Raw genomic sequence first — 23,163 nt, 5'->3', positions numbered from 1 at the left:
TAGCAATGAGAACTCTGTATTTACGAGTTCTCATTACTATTAATGAGACAAAAATCTCAAACACACGAAACATAAAAAATAAACACACCTCACATAATTAAAATTAATTGAAATCGAAGTTAATAAATGCCTTATGGAAAAAAAAATCAGCTTTTTAAAAATGTTTTTATAAAGTTTTGTAATTAGGGTTAAAAATAAACTTACCTTAGTGGGCAGGGTTTTTAACAATAAAATGTGTTTTTTTAAATTTAATATATTTTTATATGTTTTAAAACTCTTGCGCCTGATAAAAGCAGGCACATAGCCTATTTTTACAGACGTAAGAGTTTTGAGGACGTTTGCTGGGCAAGATGTGGGTAAATCCCGCAGTCTTGCCCTTGCAAATGTCCTCACTCCCGATATGCGTCGGTTGGTCAAGCTGGAGCTTGACTGATCAGAAAAGCTGGTTTTCAGTGCGCTGAAAACCGGCTTTTGTGATGCTTTCCCAGGTCTGTAGACACTGTACAGACCCGGGGAGGCCAGGATTTCCAGTCCCATGTGTTTTGAGACATTATGGCCCGTTTTGCAATAACTAACTGCAGGAGCATCTCAATCATTTGCTTATTGAAGCATCCATCATGCTAACTGGTCCTCACGAGGACGTAACTAGAAACTTGATTCTGTAAATAGCAAAGGGATTTTTGGGGATGGTCAAAATAAAATTCATCCATGAAGAAATACAGTTATTGAGCTGCGTTTTCGGGGCGAAAATTGAGGCGAGGCGGGAAATTTACCACCGGATTTCCGTTTGCGCTGTGCGGAGCACTTTTATCATTTGGCCCTTGCGCAACGTAAAGGAAAGTGTTGTGCGACTTTCACGGCACAAAAACAGGAACCTTGCCAAAAAGAAATTCATACAAACATTCAAAAAACATTGCCAACACTCTTACAAAACAAATCGCTACAAAAATATAAAAGAATAAAAACTGGAAGGTAACCTTTTTTGCAATTTATCCAATTCACCGCTGCCGGCAGGGCTGGACCGCTGTGCTTTCCCTGGCGGTCATCGCGGGGTGCGTTTTGGGGTGAATGGGTCGGGTGTTTGTCAAAACTTCTGCCGGTGTCGCAATGGGAGCCTTTGCAGACCCGGCGCAGCTCCTAGAAGCCCCTCCGCAAAACCCGAACGGAGGATCGTGCCTGGATGCAAAAGAGCTCACCGCCCCATTTTTCGCCATAGAGGGTCAAAACCCGGCGAAAACCTGGTCGCAAACGACCTGAAAATTCAGCCTTCAAATCATAAATAGTAGATCTTTTTAATAAGTTTCCATTTCATCATTGAAATTATGTTTCATTACATTTATGAAACAATTACTTTTGATCTACAATTTATTTTTAGCTACATAACATCTTTTTCATGCAGTCTGCGAAAACAGTTCCTTTCAACACCCTCAAATGTGCTTCCCGCTGAGTTACCTGGAGGTTTTTTCACAATTGTTACTCATCTTCACCATAAAATTCTACTGCATTACTGCAGGTTGGATTGTTGCCAGTGACAAAGTGCGCTTGTATTATAGGCTGTAACAAAGATTGTTTGTTGTGTTTGAGGTAGCATTCTCATTGTATATCATATGCCAGATCGGAACTTTTTTCAGAAATTTATTGTCTATTTAAAAAAGAGTTGGTAATGTTTGCTAGACCAGTTTTCGATTCTAATATCCCATTAGGTTCTGTTTCAACCTCCATCTTTGGAAAATACTTTAATGCATCCCCTATCACACTGTCGTGTCCTTTGACTGTCTATTGTTTTTCAGGAGTCTTGCTTGAGGATGGTGGAGGCAGATTTAACTATGGCTTTCAAAAGGGAAAGGGAAGGAAATAAATTGCAGGGCTGTAGCGAAAGGGCAGGGGAGTGGGATGAGCTGAAGTGCTCTTGGAGAGCCAGCATGGGCTCGATGGACTGAATGGCTTCCTTCTGTGCTGTGATATTCTAGGCTTCCATTGCCTAATTCACTTTTACACTTGCTCCCAATAGCAGCTGTAATGTTAATAAACTGGCAATGTAAATCAAGAGGCAGATGCAGACCATCAAAAGGGATGGTTCTGGTTGACCTCTCTGATGGCAACATGAATGTTTCTGGCTGCTGATGGGCTGAGTTGCCAAGTTCCACAAACCTCCCTGCAAAGAAGCAGCTTTGTTGTCACCAGCCCATATAGACCGTTGCTTCTCCCCCCAAAAAAACAATGGGGAGTCTTTGGGGAACAGTTAGCATTTACAGCCTTAAGATAGCTGTTTAACTGGGAATCTGCATTCTTTTGAAATTTCTGACAGTTCAAGGGAGCTGTAGCAAATACTGTAGTTCAATCTGCTCATTGCGTAGCAATGTAAATGCGGAATAAATGTTGATTCCTTATGTGTAACCTTGGTTTTGCTATAGGGTTCCAGGTGTCAGCTGAGATGTAGACTTGTGTTCAGGATGTCTTCTGAAAAATGTTAATGGTTGCACCTTGTTGCTTCTTTGAGCTCGAACTTTGCTCATGGTTCTATTTTCTTTATGTGGGCATTTGTTTATGTCTGACCTAATTTCTGGTGACACACCTCCCTGAGCCAGTGCCCAATGGTTACTTACTAAATCCGCCTCCCCTATCTTAGCAGCACATAGGTTTTTTTGCTGGGAACTGGATTTAATGGTGTCAAAGCTGGGAGCTGGCTCATGGATGCTGTAATTCAACCTAAAGGAGCACCAATATAAAAGCAGCTTATAATAACTAAGTCAATTCAAAATTTTGATTCTTGGTGAAATATGTAGTGATCCAGGGAACTGAATCAGTGATGACGTTGTTTTAGCCACTTTAGTGATTGTGCTATTTATTGATTACTGAATTAGAATTGCAAACATGAGCTGAGTCATGCTCTTGTTTGCTGGTAAAAATGTTGCAAATTAATCTATTTGGAATGATCAAAATAAATACTCCTTTCCACCCCCCCATCAATGATCTAAATGTGAAATTCCTAACTGAATAGACACTTGTGCTCCACAGCATAGCATTTTGGATTATTTTACCAACATGAGTGGGATGAAATACATGAGTACTCCAAACCTAGCCTGCTTTTAGCTGGGTCACTTTGTAAGTGGTTTCAATATGAATGAATTTCAATTAGGCTTCCCTTCACATGATTGCAAAATGTTGCTGGAAAAAGCAACTTATGGAGTGAAATTGCACAGGTGGTTTTTGGACTATTGTATTACTTTTCCAGCTCCATTTTGGAATGATTCAAAGGTGAGCAGCTTTGAAGGTATAATCTGGAAGCAGACTGGCCACATCTATAGTTCTTTATTTTCTACTGCAGCCATAGTTTTGTTCTTATGACACCCACAGTATAAATGTAACACTTTTTTATCGGTCCTGACAGTTCACCGTGATGTTAAATTTGCCTCCCCCGACTCCTGTCATCCTGGTACAAGGAGTTCCACTGTGCTGTGGGAATGGACCACAAGGTCACAGGCTAAGTAGTTTGTAATAACAAATAGATTCTGATTATCAACTGAGGGAAAGCAAGAATTAAAATCCATTAACTATATTGTAAATATTTTACGATCTGAATTATGTGGAAAAGTAGCTGACAATTGATGTTCAGACTTAATGGATGCTATGCAATTAAAATTGGAGCAACCCAACTAATGGAAATCTCTCTTAACTTGATAATTTGCTCCATGATGATGCAGTGTGAAAATCACCATCTGGAATATCTCGGAGCCACACAGATCTGAAAAATTCAATTCCAATTGCGAGTTGATGCAAAGTTTGCTGACTTCAGCAACTGAGGACTTGGGGTGTGGGCTACAATTGGCCTGACGCTTCTCTGGAACAGAAAAAGCATTTGTGGCTCTGGCTTCCGATTACTTTGGATAATGCCTGCTTTAATGATGGACATTAGATGAGGACAGAATTAGAAACATAGAAATATAAATAGGTGCAGGAGTAGGCCATTCGGCCCTTTGAGCCTGCACCACCATTCAATATGATCATTGCTGATCATGCAACTTCTATGCTTTCTCTCCATACCCCTTGATCCCTTTAGCTGTAAGGGCCACATATAACTCTCTTTTGAATATATCTAACGAACTAGCCTCAACAACTTTCTGTGGGAGAGAATTCCACAGGTTCAAAATTCTGAGTGAAGAAGTTTCTCTTCATCTCTGTCCTGAATGTCTTACCCCTTATCCTTAGACTGTGACCCCCTGGTTCTGGACTTCCCCAACATCGGGAACATTCTTCCTGTATCTAACCTTGTCCACTCTACTAGTTCCATCCTCAAAAAAATTCTAGAAGATTTGTCAAGCATGATTTCCCTTCCATAAATCCATGTTGACTTGGATTGATCCTGTCACTGCTTTCCAGATGCGCTGCTATTAAATTTTTAATAATTGATTCCAACATTTTCCCCACTACCAATGTCAGGCTAACCGGTCTATAATTCCCTGTTTTCTCTCCCTCCTTTTTTAAAAAGTGGGGTTACATCAGCAACCCTCCAATCCATAGGAACTGATCCAGAGTCTATAGAATGTTGGAAAATGACCATCAATGCATCCACTATTTCTAGGGCCACTTCCTGAAGTACTCTGGGATGCAGACGATCAGGCCCTGGGGATTTATCGGCCTTCAATCCCATCAATTTCCTGACTAATAGGGATTTCCTTCAGTTCCTCCTCCTCGCTAGACCCTCGGTCCCCTCGTATTTCCGGAAGGTTATTTGTGTCTTCCTTCGTGAAGACTGAACCAAAGTATTTGTTCAATTAGTCTGCCATTTCTTTGTTCCCCATTATAAATTCATCTGATTCTGATTGCAAGGGACCTACATTTGTCTTCACTAACCTTTTTCTCTTCACATATCTATAGAAGCTTTTACAGTCAGTTTTTAAGTTCCCTGCGAGCTTACTCTCATACTCTATTTTCCCCTTCCTAATTAAACCCTTTGTCCTCTTCTGCTGAATTCTGAATTTCTCCCAGTCCTCAGGTTTGCTGCTTTTTCTGGCCAATTTATATGCCTCTTCCTTGGATTTAACACTATCCCTAATTTCCATTGTTAGCCACGGTTAAGCCACCTTTCCCGTTTTATTTTTACTCCAGACATGTCTCCGTCATCCCAATGACATCATGTCGTTAACAGCTGTCTGCTGTTGGGTTTGGCTGAATTTTTTTTTAGTTCCTTTTCCCCCTCCTCCTATGGTTGAATAAGTTGTTGGCAGGGGCTCACATATGTGACTCTTTAGGTGAGGTACTTGTAGATGGAATGTGCACAGGGCAAGTCATCACCTTGGGGAGGAGTGGCATAGATTGCACAATAAGTGTGTTTACTTAAGAATTATAATACATTAGCCATTTCAGAATGTTATATTGATATCCGGTAAACTGTATATTGTATAATTTTCCCCCCCACCCCAAATCAACGATTAATGATAATGATTTTCACCGCAACGGCATAAACCTTCAACATTGCCTTTATAAATAGGAATGGCAGCTTCCGATTTGACTAATGGTGCATTTTTGTTCTTTTCAGTAGAGGCTACAGTGGAATATGATTATGAAGCTGCGCAAGAGGACGAACTTACACTAAGGGTTGGTGATCTCATCAGGAATGTAAGAAAACTTGAAGAAGAAGGGTGGTGTGAAGGAGAGTTAAATGGGAAGAGGGGGTTGTTCCCTGATAATTTTATCAAAGTGAGTAAGAAAAATAATGCTGTAGAAAATCTGTGGTGTTTTTTTCTTGATACATTATGGGACAGAATAGGAGAGCATGAACATATTTTTGCATGGTGACTTTTGTGCAACAGTTTTAAGAGAACACTAATAGTCAGTAACATGATAACCACTCGCATCCAGTTTGAAAGGACAGAAGCTTTTCCCTAGTTTTGTGATTTTGGATATAAAGTACATGTGACAGCAAATGATGGGTTAGAAAAAATAATTGTTTGAGCTATGTAATGTGTTTGCTAGTTACAGTGAAGACATTGAATATTTTACTTTACTTTGCACTGTATTCTTGCATTATAGGTCTCAAAAAAAGTAATTTAAATTTTGGCCTATTCTTGATTCTTCAAGTACCACTAATTTGAAGCTTGACATTGGTTTGCATTGGATGGGGATGGTTGCAGCCTCAGGGAAGAAGATAAATAAGTTTTAAAGAACAACTTCCTTTCTGATGCCATGATCTTAAAAATGTTGATCTTGTGAGCTCTTTTTTTGTTGAAAGATAATCCATAAAAGTTACATGAAAGATCTGAGAAGTTAGGATGGACAGACCAGAAGTGAAATGTGGATCTTCTCATTGGTTTTGTCCAATCCCCCAATCCACTGACTTAATATAAAAATATGTGGTACTGCTTCATGTGCACATTTGTTTCCAGTTCCAGTACATATTACGTACTTTGTAACCAGTGGGCTTGTATGATTATTGTTTAGTTACATCTAATTTAACTATTGTAGTTGAAGTTGCTGCTTTTTCTTTAAAATCGAATATTTTCAGTTTGGGTAGCCCTCCCAATCACACTAATGTGGCTTTAACCTTAATATATTTATAACTGCATTAAAATTTATGTGCTATTTTTAACCCATTTGATTTAATTTTTCAAATGCTGTTTACCCTCTCCCATAATGGTCACTAGGCCATGATGCTTGGTATTATCAGCAAATTTTGTACTGAAGTGCTTCACATGTGGAACTTGAATTGACACTCGAGTAATTCTATATCTATTGGAAAGCCTGCATCCACTAGTTGAGTTACTTCCACATGGAATTTTGATAGGCCAATGAGGCATGGGATAAGAACATAAGAAATAGTAACAGAAGTAGGCCACAAGGCCTCTCGAGCCTGCTCTGCCATTCAATAAGATCATGGCTGATCTGATCATGGACTCAGCTCCACTTCCCTGCCCGCTCCCCATAACCCCTTATTCCCTTATCGGTTAAGAAACTGTCTATTTCTGTCTTAAATTTATTAAATGTCCCAGCTTCCACAGCTCCCTGAGGCAGCGAATTCCACAGATTTACAACCCTCTGCGAGAAGAAATTTCTCCTCATCTAAGTTTTAAATGGGCGACCCCTTATTCTAAGATCATGCCCTCTAGTTCTAGTCTCCCCCATCAGTGGAAACATCCTCTCTGCATCCACCTTGTCAAGCCCCCTCATCATCTTATACATTTTGATAAGATCACCTCTCATTCTTCTGAATTCCAATGAGCAGAGGTCCAACTTACTCAATCTTTCCTCATAAGTCAACCCCCTCATCTCCGGAATCAACCAAGTGAATCTTCCCTGAACTGCCTCCAAAGCAAGTATATCCTTTTGTAAATATGGAAGCCAAAACTGCACGCAGTATTTCAGGTGTGGCCTCACCAATACCCTGTATAGCTGTAGCCAGACTTCCCTGTTTTTATACTCCATCCCCTTTGCAATAAAGGCCAAGATTCCATTGGCCTTCCTGATCACTTGCTGTGCCTGCATACTATCCTTTTGTGTTTCATGCACAATAACCCCCCGGTCCCGCTGTACTGTGGCACTTTGCAATTTTTCTCCATTTAAATAATGACTTGTTCTTTGATTTTTTTTCTGCCAAGGTGCATGACCTCACACTTTCCAACATTATACTCCATCTGCCAAATTTTTGACCACTCACTTAACCTGTGTATGTCCTTTTGCAGATTTTTTGTGTCCTCCTCACACATTGCTTTTCCTCCCATCTTTGTATCATCAGCAAACTTGGCTACGTTACACTCAGCCCCTTCTTCCAAGTCGTTCATATAGATTGTAAATAGTTGGGCTCTCAGCACTGATCTCTGCGGCACCCCACCAATTACTGGTTGCCAACCAGAGAATGAACCATTTATCCTGACTCACTGTTTTCTGTTAGTTAGCCAATCCTCTATCCATGCTAATATATTACCCCCAACTCCATGAATCTTTTATCTTGTGCAGTAACCTTTTATGTAGCACCTTGTCAAATGCCTTCTGGAAGTCAAATACACCACATCCACAGGTTCCCCTTTATCCAACTCCAGCAAATTTGTCAAACATGACTTCCCCTTCATAAATCCATGCTGATTCTGCCTGACTAAATTTTGCTTTTCCAAATGTCCTGTTACTGCTTCTTTAATAATGGACTCCAACATTTTCCCAACCACAAATGTTAGGCTAACTGGTCTATAGTTTCCACTTTGGTGGCAAAAACATGAAGGTAGAATATTATCTGAATGGCGGCAGATTAGGAAAAGGGGAGGTGCAACGAGACCTGGGTGGCATGGTTCTTCAGTCATTGAAAGTTGGCATGCAGGTACAGCAGGCGGTGAAGAAGGCAAATGGCATGTTGGCCTTCAAAGCTAGGGGATTTGAGTATAGAAGCAGGGAAGTCTTACTACAGTTGTACAGGGCTTTAGTGACTCCTCACCTGGAATATTGTGTTCAGTTTTGGTCTCCTAATCTGAGGAAGGACGTTTTTGCTATTGAGGGAGTGCAGCGAAGGTTCACCAGACTGATTCCCGGGATGGCAGGACTGACCGATGAGGAGACCCCGGATCGACTGGGCCTGTATTCACTGGAGTTTAGAAGGATGAGAGGGGATCTCATAGAAACATATAAAATTCTGACAGGACAGGACAGGTTGGATGCAGGGAGAATGTTCCTGGTGTTGGGGAAGTCCAGAACCAGGAGACACAGTATAAGGATAAGGGGTAAGCCATTTAGGACAGAGATGAGGAGAAACTTCTTCATTCAGAGTTTTTAACCTGTGGAATTACCTGCCGCAGAGAGTTGTTGATGCTAGTTCGTTGAATATATTCAAGAGGGAGTTAGATATGGCCCTTGCTGCTAAAGGGATCAAGGGGTTTGGAGAGAAAGCAGGAAACGGGTACTGAGGTGAATGATCTTATTGAATGGTGGTGCAGGCTCGAAGGGCCGAATGGCCTTTTCCTGCACCTATTTTCTATGTTTCTATGCCATTCATCCCCTCGAGGCGATTCCGCCATTCCATGAGACCTGATCTGTACCTTAACTCAATTTACTGTATTTGATCCATGTCCCTTGATACCCTTGCCTAACAACAATTTATTGATCTCTGTCTTCAAGGGCCCAATTGCCCCAGCATCCACAGCCTTTTGGGGAAGAGTTTCAGATTTCTGCCGCTCTTCATTTTGAAAGTACTTTCTGATTTCACTCCTGAATGGCCTCGCTCTAATTTTATGATTGTACTCTCTTGTTCTGGATTCCCCCACCAGAAGAAATATTTTCTCCATCAAATCCCTTTTATCATTTTAAACAACTCAATTAGATCACCCCTCAACCGTCAAAACGGAAGGGGAAACAATCCAAGTTTCTGCAACTTGTCATAACTTAAACCTTTCAGGCCTGGTGTAATTCTGCTCTGTACCCTATTCAAGGCCAGTATACCCTTTTTGAGGTTCAATACCCAAAATTGAACTCGGTACTCCAGATGGGATTTGATCAAGGCTCTACAATGGAAGCATCACTTCCTCCCCTTTGTATTGCAGCCCCCTTGCGATAAAGGCTGATGTTCCATTCTGATTACTTTTTGTACCTGTACACTAATTTTGTGATTTCTGTACAAGGATACCTAAATCTCTTTGCTCCTCCACAGTTCCCATTCTCTTGCCATTTAAAAAAAAATATTCTGATTTGTCTTTCTCTGATGACCTCACACTTCCCCAAATTGATCTCCATCTGCCACAGTTTTGTCTACTCCCTTTGTCTGTCTATGTTCCCTAAACTTGCTGCTCCCATTTACTCAATTTATGTCTTAAGTGACCCATCAGGTCTTTAACACTCAACTGTTAATTGGATTACTTTTGCTTGCTCCTTCAATACACCTTTAGTTGACTTAATTTGGTTATTCCTAGTCCTTGTTTAGTTTGACATTGAAATTAGTTCTAACCCCCTTAATTACCTGTTGCACTTTCCAGTGGCTTTCCAGTGTTTTGTTTTGTGGGGGTGTATTTTCTTTCTTCATAGTTTAAAAAATATATGATGTACATTTGGTTTTAGCACTTAATGCAGTGTCAAAACTTGCTGTACAATGATCAGCTTTTCACCCACTTCCAGGTTTGATGAACACTAAAAGTAACCAAGTATACACTCTTTTTTGGCTTCACATGTTGGGCAGTAAGCATTTTAACACTTCAGATGTTACACTAATTATCTTGTCAGATTTTTGTCTTGCTCCTTTTGAATATTAGGATAATGTTTTAATGCCTTTACAGTCTCTGGTACTTCTGCAAAATGTATTTTACTTTCAAATCCTTTGATTTTGCAAGAGCTCATTTGGCATTAATTGTGTTTGTTCATTATCCTTTCCAGCCTTGTTCTTGGATTGACCCCTTGTGCCTTGATTTATAAACAGTGTTTGAAAATTTCATAAATGCAATACTAAATGCTCTTCCTTGGGGCCTATCATCTGGTTCTTCGTAATTTGGTACACTCTTTTGAGCACTAAAGTTTTTGTAACCTCAAATTGCTCGTATGGAAAATTAAATTGCAGGCCAACTTGGTTTCATTTGGAAGAATGAGTGAGCTACAGATTTCACTAGAAGTTTGTTCTTTGGTAGATTTGTTTCGTTCCATTGTGTCTTTCTGTCCTCCATCTTGTCTTTTGAAGCAACCATTTCTCTTGTTTGGATGCCAAAGAAAGATTAAATTCTGTTATGGCTACTTATATCCTCCCTTTCACAAGGAAAACTTGCTCCAAGGGGAGTCTGACTAAATGGACGACAGGTAGAATAGTTCACAGTTACTACCTTGCAGATGGGATTGCACATCATTTTGAGATCTATTGTTTGAGTTTGGTGAGTCTCCATGGAGAATCTGTGCAAGATTGTCGATTGTGATGTCCATTAAATGCAATGGGGTTAATAGATGTTCGGAAGCTTCTTTAATACCAAGGTAACTTGATCTTTGTATCTCGGGCAAGTCCTTTATGCTTGCTGCTTATTTGTGGGGTTTTGTTTAGATTATGTTGGCTTGGAGGTTTGGAAAAAGGGCTATTTTTAACATTCTTGCATCATTGACAGTTAAATCCTAAATTACAATAATTAGACTGATTTACCAAAATACATTATTCATATCTTAGTTGCATTAGTTAATGTTTGCTTGAGTTCAGCACAAACCATTTTATGTCTTCTTTTGTTTGTGTGAGAGCATAACTTTTAACAACTTGAATGTGAATCTTGAAATAGCAGTTTATGGCACAAATGTAAAGGTTTTGTGATCCTTTAGTGCTGTAAAATATAAGCACTTACACACATCTTTAAAAACATTGGCCTGGTTTTAAATTTTTGGCTATTTTTGAAAATATTCAAATTTAGCAACATATGTTCCCTCCTTCCGTACATGACCTAAGGCAGTTATAGGTTTGTCTCTTTTTCTTACATTTTCATTGCAATGACCGTGACAAAATCCGACTTTTTCATGGGAGGAATTTTGAGCATGGTTTACTGCTAATGGTATTGTCTCCTCAGAGCACAGTCCTGATCTACCTTATGACTATGACCCTTAAAACAACACTGTTTCAGTAATGCACTACACATTACTGTTTTTTCTTTATTCTGTCCCAGTATAGCAGCTGATGAGACTGTTTCCTTTCATTTATAAGCAACATATCAGTGGCCTACTATATGGTCATTCAGCTTTTGATTTGGAAGAGCTGACAGTCAGAGCTATGTACATGGCCAGTAAAAGAGGCTGTTAAATTACACTTGGCGTATGTTTGAGCTGTAGTATAGAGTTTCATTTGCCACGTCCACAGCGTAATTGTAGCAACAGAAAAAGTAATTGGCAAATGTTCTGCACAGCTGTTCGCTAGAATTTTGTTTGTGAATCTGAAAAAATTGTCAATAGGTAGGAAGAGTGCGAATATTTTAAAAATAAAAATTCTTCAGTTGGAGGAGACCTTCATACTGCTAATCCTGATTACGCAATCCTTTTCAGCCTGTCCTGGAATTGCAAGTTTTGCAGCTTTTAACCAGCTGCACAAGCCTGGCTATGGTTTTTGTAGCCTGTGCACTGTAAGAATTATTTATGACACAGTGCCAGCAACCCAAGCACCTGGTTGCCATAGGAAACATTAACATTTAATTTGCATTATTTTGATTATAGTGGCCAAATTGTATCTGTTCAACAGAAAACAATGAGGCTTCATTTGGGGCCTACTAACTATTTTAGACAATGTGCTGAACTTTCCTCAGTTTTGGCACTTGCTGCATTTCAAACATAATGCTCTGAGCATTTTTGAGTTATTTAACAAGCTGCTTTCTCCCTTACTTTGGGAGAGGGATGGGTGGATAAAAGTCGAAAATGAATTGTGACTAAGTGGGAAAGAATGCAGATGTGTTAATGCATGAGGAAAAATGATAGGTTAAAATAAAATATGCAATGTTTACATTCTTCATCTTGCCACAAGACATCACAGATTACAAATCACTTGCGATAAATCCATTTAGAATTTGCATTATGTACAATTGGAAAGCACAATGCATCAATAAGGCTAAGGGCAGAGGAAATAGGAAAACTAGTGGCATCATTGCCTCCAGAACCCATGTCTAGAAGGACAGAGGAATGGTTAGCTCACATGTTTCTTGGTTGCAGGAAAGCCCTTTTTTGATGCAGGTTGATGCTTTAGACTAAAAGCTGGAAAGTCGGATTAGGCTGGATAGCTCTTTGTCAGCCGGCACAGACACCACAGGACGAATGGCTTCTTTTCTGCTGTAAACCTCTATGGTTCTATGATCCTATAGTTGCTGGTCAGATTGGAATTGATTTTTTGGGTAAGATGTGTGAAAACTGAATCATATGGCAGAAGAATTGGGAAGATTTAGCCAACAACACATTAATTTTGCAGTTATCAGTTTTATGGATCCCTTTTGCGCAGTGACAAAAGAAAACTGAAGAAAACAAATAGAATTAAAAAGTGAAGGCTAAAATCGAAGAATCAGTGGAAAAATATACTTGAACTCAATAATGAGTCACTGAAGCAATTTTACTTACAATTAAATGCATAAAAATGAACTGAAATGTTTCAGAACGTTGTGAATAACTCCAGTCTGTCCACTGAGTTTGGTCTGTAATGCCGCTTGGGCGGGGGTGGGTGTGTGGAGAAAGATAGAAACATAGAAAATAGGTGCAGGAGGAGGCCATTTGGCCCTTCGAGCCTGCACCGCCATTCAATGAGTTCATGGCTGAACATGCAATTTCAGTACCCCATTTCTGCTTTCTTGCCATACCCCTTGATCCCCCGAGTAGTAAGGACTACATCTAACTCCTTTTTGAATATATTTAGTGAATTGGCCTCAACAACTTTGTGGTAGAGAATTCCACAGGTTCACCACTCTCTGGGTGAAGAAGTTTCTCCTCATCTCGGTCCTAAATGGGTAGTAACACCTCCCTGCCCCTGTACTCAAATCCCCTCGCTATGAAGGCCAACATGCCATTTGCTTTCTTAACCGCCTGCTGTACCTGCATGCCAACCATCAATGACTGATGTACCATGACACCCAGGTCTCGTTGCACCTCCCCTTTTCCTAATCTGTCACCATTCAGATAATAGTCTGTCTCCCTGTTTTTACCACCAAAGTGGATAACCTCACATTTATCCACATTATACTTCATCTGCCATGCTTTTGCCCACTCATCTAACCTTTCCAAGTCACTGCAGCCTCATAGCATCTTCCTCGCAGCTCACACTGCCACCCAACTTGGTGTCATTCGCAAATTTGGAGATACTACATTTAATCCCCTCGTATAAATCATTAATGTAGTGTTTGTAAGGCATTATCAGTGTTAGCCTAGTTCAGTTGGTAACACTTTGCCGTTCAGTCAGAAGGTTGTAGGTTTCATTTCCACACTGATTCAAGTCTATAATCAAGAGCCATTTTTATAATGTGAGGCCTGTATTGATTGTTTCTGATGAACATGTCTTACTCATTTAGTTGCAACCCGAAGATAAATATGGCCTGTTTGTGTGTACTGTGTGTGTGCGTGGGGGGTGGTGGCTACAGACAGAAGGAGGTAAGAAGTTTGTGGAGGGAAGAGAAAAATCATTTAAACTCTTAAAATTTTTTAATTAGCTTACGGTTGTTGGTCAGTAAATTGTCTGGTCAGTCGTTTAACCAGAATGCCGTTGCAACTTGTATCTCTCATTTTTCATCAATTGAGGGAAATGACCGCCTCCTCGTTGCTCGTTAAATTAATTAGGCTGCTATGAGGGAGGAGCGAAGCAATTTATTAGCCAAGGAAATAATCTCTGGATTGTTACCTGAGCCACGTGCAAATTGACATAGGGACAGGCAGATCAGAGAATTAAATGCATGGCTCAAAGGGCTCAATTTTGCCCATTTTCTGGCATATTGCCAGAGTTATGCCGGGTTTTCTAGGCCAGAAATACGCCATAAATATTTGTCCAAACTTTCCCCGATCTATAAATGGATTTCGGAGCCGCGCAGCATGTCCAGTCGTCTCTGGGAAGGAGCCTTGCTGTCTGCACCGAAAAAACGAAGCCGGGCCTTCTGCGCATGCTGGGGAAAAAAACGTTTTTGACGTCGCTCCAATGGATGCGCATGCTCAGTACAGCTCCCGGTCCGCTCCCGTCCCCAGGGCGAAGGGCTTGCCGATCTGCTACCTCGCTGACCCTGGCCCCGAGTGCGCTCCCGGTCTGCTCCCCGCCCCTAGACCAGACCGGATGGCCTCCTCCGATTTCCTTACCTGTACCGATTTCTTTAACTCTCCGCAAGGTTTTTATGGAGAGACCACATACGCTGGCCTAAGCAGAACTGGAGTAACTTTCAGCTGGCCAAAGTTCCATAAATGGCGTAGGTGGCTGGTTATGCCCCCTTGGCTGAAAATAAAAACTTTCTGAAAAAAATCATAATTAACTGAGTTACACTGATGCAAATTGATTGGGGAAACTGTGGATTTTTAACTAAGGCCAAAAAAAGCAGCCTGCTCCAAAAAAATGACGCAAATCACTCGGGGAAAATTGAGCTCAAAGAGTGATGTGGGAGGAAGGGGTTTTGATGCATGGGGCATTGGGACAGTATTGGGGAAGGAGAGAGCTGCTCCATTGGGATGGGTTCCACTCAAACCGGACTGGGACTTGTGTCCTGGTGAATCAAATAACCAGGGCTGTAGACAGGGCTTTAAATTAAAACGGGAGAGGGCAGATGAGGGGAAAGTGAGAAACCTAAAGATAAAAGTTAAGGCAATGGAACAGTACAGGGATTTGGGTAAGAATGAGCAGTGTGTGACAGGAAGGGACCGAGAGTTTAACAGGTAGTAGTGCATCAGTGACTAAGGTGAAAGCAGGGTATAATGATAAATGTTAAAACTGAAGGCTCTTTATCTGAATGCACAAAACATTTGGAACAAGATAGAAAATTAGTAACACAAATAAAGATAAATGGCTTTGATCTAATAGCCATTGCAGAGATGTGGTTGCAAGGTGACCAAGATTGGGAATTAAATATTCAAGGTACTTCATGTTTTGAAAAGACAGGCAGAATGGAAAAGGAGTGGGTGTAGCCCTGATAAAGGATGCCATGAGGACAGTAGAGAGAAAGGATCTTGGCTTGGAAGATCAGGAAGTAGAATCAGTATGGGTAGAGATGAGAAATGACAACGGGCAGAAAACACTGGTGGGAGTAGTTTATCAGCCCCTGAACAGTAGCTATACAGTTGGACAGTGTAATAATCAACAAATAATAGGAGCTTGTATCAAAGGTTAATAAAATAATCATGGGGGACTTTAATCTGCATATAAACTGGGCAAACCCAATTGGCAAAGGTAGTCTGGAGGATGAATTTATGGAATTCATGAGACATGTTTCCAAGAAGAATACATCATGGAACCAACCAGGGAATAGGCTATTCAAGATATTGTTTTGTGTCATAAGACGGACGGGGTTAATTAGTAATCTCATAGTGAAGCATTTCACTCTGAAATTCAATGTGAAATTATAAGTCCAAAAAGAGAGTCTTAAAACTTAAATAAAGCCAATTACATTGGTATGAGGGGTGAGTTGGCTAACATAAATTGGGAAATTAGATGAAAAGGTATGATGGTAGATAAGCAGTGGCAAGAATTTAATAAATTCTCAACCAATATACATTCCATTGAGAAATACAAACTCTCTGGGAAAAGTGATGTATCCGTGGTGAATTAAAGAAGTTAAGGATAGTATTAGATTAAAAGTGGCTCGTAATGTTGTGAAGAATAGTAGTAAGTCTGAGGATTGGGAGAGCTTTAGAAACCAACAAAGGATGATGAAAAAATTGATAAAAAGGGAGAAAATTGAATGAGTAAATGAGCAAGAAATATAGGGCCCAAGTTTGCACATGATTTGCGCCTGATTTTTAGGAGCAGCTGGTGGAGAACGGACTATCTTAGAAATTGCAATTCTCCTCTTTTTTTTCTGCAGTTCTAGTCAGGGAGAACAGTTCTACTTTGGAACAGAATTTTTTCTTCAAAAGGGGACGTGTCCGGCCACTGACACCTGATTTCAAAGTTTCCACAGTGAAAACGTACTCCAAACGAAGTTAGAATGGAGCAAGTGAAGATTTTTGTAGAACTGAAAAAACCTGTTCTACACATTAAAAAATCAGGCGCAGGTTACAAATTAGGCATCCAGAACGAGGTGAGGTGGGGGGAGGGGGGGAGGGAAGTCATTAAATTCTACAATAAATCCATATTTATACTTCTACAAATATTATACAAATAAATCCAACCTGAATAAACATTTATAAGCAAAGAAAAGATTAAATAAACCATCTTCCTACCTGTGTGAAAGTGCTTCAGTCAGCTCAGCGATGTGGCGTCGTTCCCGTGAACGGGAGGGAGGGAGGGGCAGGCAGGCAGTAACCAGGCAGCAAGCAGCCTTACAGACAGCTCAGCGTCGTTCCCGCGAATGGTAGGGAGGGAGGGGCAGGAAGGCAGCAAGCAGCCTTCCACTTGAGGTGGAAGCCTTGCAGTCAGCTCAGCGTCGTTCCCGCGAACGGGAGGGAGGGGCAGTAAGCAGGACGCCTCAGTGCTGATGGCAATGTGCTTTTATTAAAAAATTTTCAAAAATTAAACAGCTACAAAGAACTACAAAAATGGCCGAGTCTGTTTCCTTCACACTGCGCGTGCGCAAATGCTCGAACGCGCATGCGCAGCGTTGCCTGCAGGAAAAAAACTAATTTAAATAGTACCCAACCCCTCCCACTTACAAAATCGGCGCGAGTGTAGGCTCCGCCCCCCTGGGCGCCGCGCCAAACAGACAAGGAGCTGCAGGCCTCTAGAATCCCGCGTTTTTTTTCCGGCGCCGTTTTGGCGTGAAAAACGGGCGCCCAGCTCGGAGGGGCGCCCGTATTTTTTATCGTGTGGAAACTTGGGCCCATAAAGACAGATTGTAAGAGGCTCTACAAGTATGCAAAAAGGGTGAAATTACAATGGGGAATAAGGAAATGACAGACTTTAAACAAATATTTTGCATCTGTCTTCACAGTAGGAAACACAAAAAGCTTACCAAAAATAGTGGGGAACAAAAGGGCTAATAAGAGTGAGGAACTTGAAGTAATTAATATCAGTATAGACTTGAGAAACTAAAGGGACAAAAAGCTGATATTCCGAGGACCTGATGACCTACATCCGAGGGTTCTTCAAAAGGGGGCGTGTCCGGCCACTGACTCCTGATTTGAAAGTTTCCACAGTGAAAATGTACTCCAAACTAAAGTAGAATGGAGCAAGTGAAGATTTTTGTAGAACTGAAAAAACCTGTTCTACACATTAAAAAATCAGGCGCAGGTTACAAATCAGGCGTCCAGAACGAGGTGGGGGGGGAAGGGAACTCATTAAATTCTACAATACACTTATACAAATATTATACAAATAAATCCAACCTGAATAAACATTTATAAGCAAAGAAAAGATTAAATAAACCATCTTCCTGCCTGTGTGAAAGTGCTTCAGCCAGGAAGAATGGTGCAGCAAGCCTCACAAAACGAGGGAGCCGACCGAACGCGGGCGGGCGGTGGGGGGAGAGGAGGAGGGAGCCGACCGAACGGGGGGGGGGTGGTGGGGAAAGAGAGGGAAGGGAGCCGACCGAACGCGGGAGGGAGGGAGCCTACCGAACGCGGGGGGGGGGGGGGGGGGGCGGGGGAGCCTACCGAACGCGGGGGGCGGGGGGGGGGGGGGGGGGAGGGAGCCGACCGAACGCGGGAGGGGGGAGGGAGGGAGGGAGCCGACCGAACGCGGGAGGAGGGAGGGAGGGAGCCGACCGAACGTGGGAGGGGGGAGGGAGGAGGGAGGGAGCCGACAGAACGCGGGAGGGGGGAGGGAGGAGGGAGGGAGGAGGGAGGAGGGTGGGAGGGAGCCGACCGAACGTGGGAGGGGGGAGGGAGGAGGGAGGAGGGAGGGAGGGAGCCGACAGAACGCGGGAGGGGGGAGGGAGGAGGGAGGAGGGAGGAGGGTGGGAGGGAGCCGACCGAACGCGGGAGGGGGGAGGGAGGGAGGGAGGGAGCCGACCAAACGCGGGCGGGGGGAGGGAGGGAGCCGACCGAACGCGGGGGGAGGGAGGGGGGAGCCGACCTAACGCTGGGGTGGGGGGGGAAGGGAATGGAGCCGTTCCAGACGGCTGGCGGGAAAGAGAGAAGGCTGCAGGAAGCCTCAGAAATTGAGGAGCCATTTCCTGACGGCAAAAGGGTGAGGTCGTCGGGAAACGGCTGCCTCAACTTTGAGGCTTCCTGCACCCTTCTCACTGCTACAAGAAGCCTCAGTGCTGCTAGCAATGTACTTTTATTAAAAAAATGTTCAAAAACTAAACAGCTACAAAGAACTACAAAAATGGTCGTGTGCCAATGTTTTTTTCACACTGAGCATGCGCGAACGCTCCAATGCGCACGTGCAGCGTTGCCGGCAGGAAAAAACCTAATTTAAATAGTACCCGCCCCCTCCCACTTACAAAATCGGCGCAAGTGTAGGCTCCGCCCCCCTGGGCGCCGCGCCAAGCAGACAAGGAGCTACAGAACGCTCCAAAATCGCTCGTTTTTTTTCCGGCGCCGTTTTCGGCGTGAAACCGCCCGTTTTTTATCATGTGGAAACTTGGGCCCATGGAGTGTGGTTGTAGAAGTCGCATAGTATTTAAATTGGGATTATTTGATCCTTTTGATACAACTATTTAAAAAAAGTATTTCTTGTACTTAGTCATTATTATATTTCATGAAACATCACAGTGGGGAAACAATAGACTGTACAGTTATTGTGTACAGAGTTATGATGTTACGATTTTTAAGTTCCTGTATAAAAATAGGTAATCATCTCCAACGCATTGGAATATCCAGACTGGCTGCAGCATCTAACATGAACACAAACTATAAATGAAGTGCTGTCATAATTTTGTGTTAAGTACCCTATAGTTATGTTTTTGTTTGATTAGCATCAAATTTTTTATTAGAAAATATGGCGTTTGCCTGTTGTGTAGCATTTTCACATTTTTGTTGGTTAAAGAGAAGTGCAGTTAAAATTATTTTTAGAATAATATGCTGCAGTTATTTAAATAATAAGGATTTAGCTGGTGGTTTTGCTTTCTTATATAGACATTCTCAATCAAGTGTCCAGTATTTAGCAAACGGGTACCAGTTTAACTGCAGAGCTACTTGGAACCGGTTCTGGGCATTGGAACCGGTTCTGGGGGAGGTGGGACCAGTACAAACCAGATGGTCTGCACCTGGGCAGGACTGGAGCCAATGTCCTAGGGCGAGTGTTTGCTCGTGCTGTTGGGGAGGAATTAAACTAATATGGCAGGGGGATGGGAACCAATGCAGGGAGACAGAGGAAAACAAAATGGAGACAAAAGCAAAAGACAGAAAGGAGATGAGTAAAAGTGGAGGGCCGAGAAACGTAAGGCAAAAAACAAAAAGGGCCACTGTACAGCAAAATTCTAAAGGGTCAAAGTGTAATAAAAAGGCAAGCATGAAAGCTCGGGGCCTCAATGCGAGGAGTATTCGGAACCCAGGAGAGGACTCTGAGCTAGTTAGAGTGGGTGAGAGCTCAGATGAACAGGACCCCAAGAAAGAATGCAAAAGGCAGGAGGCAACAGAGCAGAGTAGCACTGGGGTAAGTGTAAACCACAAGGTGATAGGAATGGACAATATGTATGAATATAAAGGGGCTGCAGGAGGGGTCAAAACTAAAAATCATGGTTTAAAAACTAGTATTAAAACACACTACCTAAATGCACGCAGCATTCGAAATAAAGTAAATGAGTTGACGGCACAAATCATTACAAATGGGTATGATTTGGTGGCCATTACAGAAACGTAGTTGCAGGGGGGTGCCAAGACTGGGAATTAAACATACAGGGGTATCTGACAATTCAGAAAGACAGACAAGAAGGGAAAGGAGGTGGGGTAGCTCTGTTAATAAAGGATGATAGGGCAGTTGTGAGAGATGATATTGGCTCGAATGAACAAAATGTTGAATCATTGTGGGTGGAGATTAGAGATAGTAAGGGGAAGAAGTCACTGGTGGGCGTAGTTTATAGGCCCCCAAATAATAACTACGGTGGGGCGGGCAAAAATCAAGGGAATAATGGACCATGTGAAAAAGGAACGGCAGTAATCATGGGGGATTTTAACCTACATATCGATTAGTCAAATCAAATCGCACGGAGTAGCCTTGAGGAGGAATTCATAGAATGCATACGGGATTGTTTCTTAGAACAGTATGTTACAGAACCTACAAGGGAGCAAGCTATCTTAGATCTGGTCCTGTGTAATGAGACAGGAATAATAAACGATCTCCTAATAAAAGATCCTCTCGGAATGAGTGATCACAGAATGGTTGAATTTGTAATTCAGATTGAGGGTGAGGAAGTCGTGTCTGAAACGAGCGTACTATGCTTAAACAAAGGGGACTACAGTGGGATGATGGCAGAGTTGGCTAAAGTAGACTGGGAACACAGACTAAATAGTGGCACAATTGAGGAACAGTGGAGGACTTTTAAGGAGCTCTTTCATAGTGCTCAACAAAAATATATTCCAGTGAAAAAGGAGGATAGTAAGAGAAGGGATAACCAGCCATGGATAACCAAGGAAATAAAGGAGAGTATCAAATTAAAAACCAATGCGTATAAGGTGGCCAAGGTTAGTGGGAAACTAGAAGATTGGGAAAATTTTAAACGACAGCACAGAATGACTAAGAAAACAATAAAGAAAGGAAAGATAGATTACGAAAGTAAACTTGCACAAAACATAAAAACAGATGGTAAAAGCTTTTACCGATATATAAAATGGAAAAGTGTGACTAAAGTAAATGTTGGTCCCTTAGAAGATGAGAAGGGGGATTTAATAATGGGAAATGTGGAAATGGCTGAGACCTTAAACAATTAATTTGTTTCGGTCTTCACAGTGGAAGACACAAGAACCATGCCATAAATTGCTGGTCACGGGACTGTGGGAAGGGAGGACCTTGAGATAATCACTATCACTAGCGGGGTAGTGCTGGACAGGCTAATGGGACTCAAGGTCGACAAGTCCCCTGATCTGAATGAAATGCATCCCAGGGTATTAAAAGAGATGGCAGAAGTTAGAGCAGATGCATTCATTATAATCTACCAAAATTCTCTGGACTCTGGGGAGGTACCAGCGGATTGGAAAGCAGCTAATGTAACGCCTCGGTTTAAAAAAGGGGGCAGACAAAAGGCAGGTAACTATAGGCCGGTTAGTTTAACATCTGTAGTGAGGAAAATGCTTGAAACTATCATTAAGGAAGTAATAGTGGGACATCTAGATAGGAATAGTGCAATCAAGCAGACGCAGCATGGATTCATGAAGGGGAAATCATGTTTAACTAATTTACTGGAATTCTTTGAGGATATAACGAGCATGGTGGATAGAGGTGTACCGAAGGATATGGTGTGTTTAGATTTGCAAAAGGCATTCGATAAGGTGCCACACAAAAGGTTACTGCAGAAGATAAAGGTACGCGGAGTCAGGAAATGTATTAGCATGGATCGAGAATTGGCTGGCTAACAGAAAGCAGAGAGTCAGGAAGGCGAATAGAATGTTGGCCTTCATTGCGAGAGGGATGGAGTACAAAAGCAGGGAGGTTCTGTTGCAACTGTATCGGGTATTGGTGAGGCCGCACCTGGAGTACTGCGTGCAGTTTTGGTTACCTTACTTAAGGAAGGATATACTTGCTTTGGAGGGGGTACAGAGACGATTCACTAGGCTGATTCCGGAGATGAGAGGGTTACCTTATGATGATAGATCGAGTAGACTGGGTCTTTACTCGTTGGAGTTCAGAAGGATGAGGGGTGATCTTATAGAAACATTTAAAATAATGAAAGGGATAGACAAGATAGAGGCAGAGAGGTTGTTTCCACTGGTCGGGGAGACTAGAACTAGGGGGCACAGCCTCAAAATACGGGGGAGCCAATTTTAAAACGAGTTGAGCCCACGGCCAGATCAGCCATGATCTTGTTGAATGGCGGAGCAGGTTCGAGGGGCTAGATGGCCTACTCCTGTTCCTAATTCTTATGTTCTTATGTTATGTTCTTACTTAATTGAATCTGGATTCAAGTACATAATAGTTTAGTTGGTCAAAAATAATCATTTTGTATAGTTTGCATTGAAAAATCATTGTGCAACCTGAGGGAATTTGCCTCACCATGCTGCAAAGGTTAGTGTCAGTTTGCACAATGAATTCACAAAATGAACAAATTGTAATTTGAATTTGCTTGTCTACATATTTAGTTTGTATGGGCTTTCTGCTTTTTTTGTTAATTAGTGGAGGGGGCACTTGTAGTTCAGAAAGAGAAAGCAAATCTCAGCATTTAAACTAGTGTGTGTATATGTGGTAGTGCCCAGTTCAATGTTCAGTGCGTAAGCAGAAAAAGAGATTGATGGGCATTTGAATCACATCATCTTTTTTTTTTATAGCTGCTAGCCAGATTGGAATTGATTTTTCTTTTTAGCCAAACAGCCATTAGGAATTGATTTTTCTTTTTATCTTCATGTGTTGTATTTTTGTGTTTTTAACAATATAAAATACACATAGATATTTGCTTTCTGGCCATGTAACAAGTTGGGCAAGCTTGTGAATCAGTAAATTTCTTATATAGAAAGACAAAAAATGCTGGAAATGCTCAGCAG

General features: G+C 41.8%; 1 protein-coding gene across 5 annotated transcripts in view; it reads left to right on the top strand.

The window, feature by feature from the left end:
- cd2ap (CD2-associated protein) overlaps window positions 1-23,163 on the top strand; it is a 249,038-nt gene that overhangs the window by 28,370 nt on the left and 197,505 nt on the right. For 3 of the 5 annotated variants that reach the window (XM_070885240.1, XM_070885238.1, XM_070885235.1), the window contains exon 2: window positions 5,540-5,700. In XM_070885240.1, coding sequence (XP_070741341.1) covers window positions 5,540-5,700 — 161 coding nt within the window. The remainder of the gene's footprint in view (window positions 1-5,539; window positions 5,701-23,163) is intronic. The other 2 variants (XM_070885236.1, XM_070885237.1) reach the window with 2 other exon arrangements.

The sequence above is a fragment of the Pristiophorus japonicus genome, chromosome 7 (assembly GCF_044704955.1).
Source record: "Pristiophorus japonicus isolate sPriJap1 chromosome 7, sPriJap1.hap1, whole genome shotgun sequence".
NCBI classification, from domain to species: Eukaryota; Metazoa; Chordata; class Chondrichthyes; family Pristiophoridae; genus Pristiophorus; species Pristiophorus japonicus.
The sequence above is the reverse complement of the archived record's forward strand: the minus strand, read 5'-3'. Positions and strand labels throughout refer to the sequence as shown.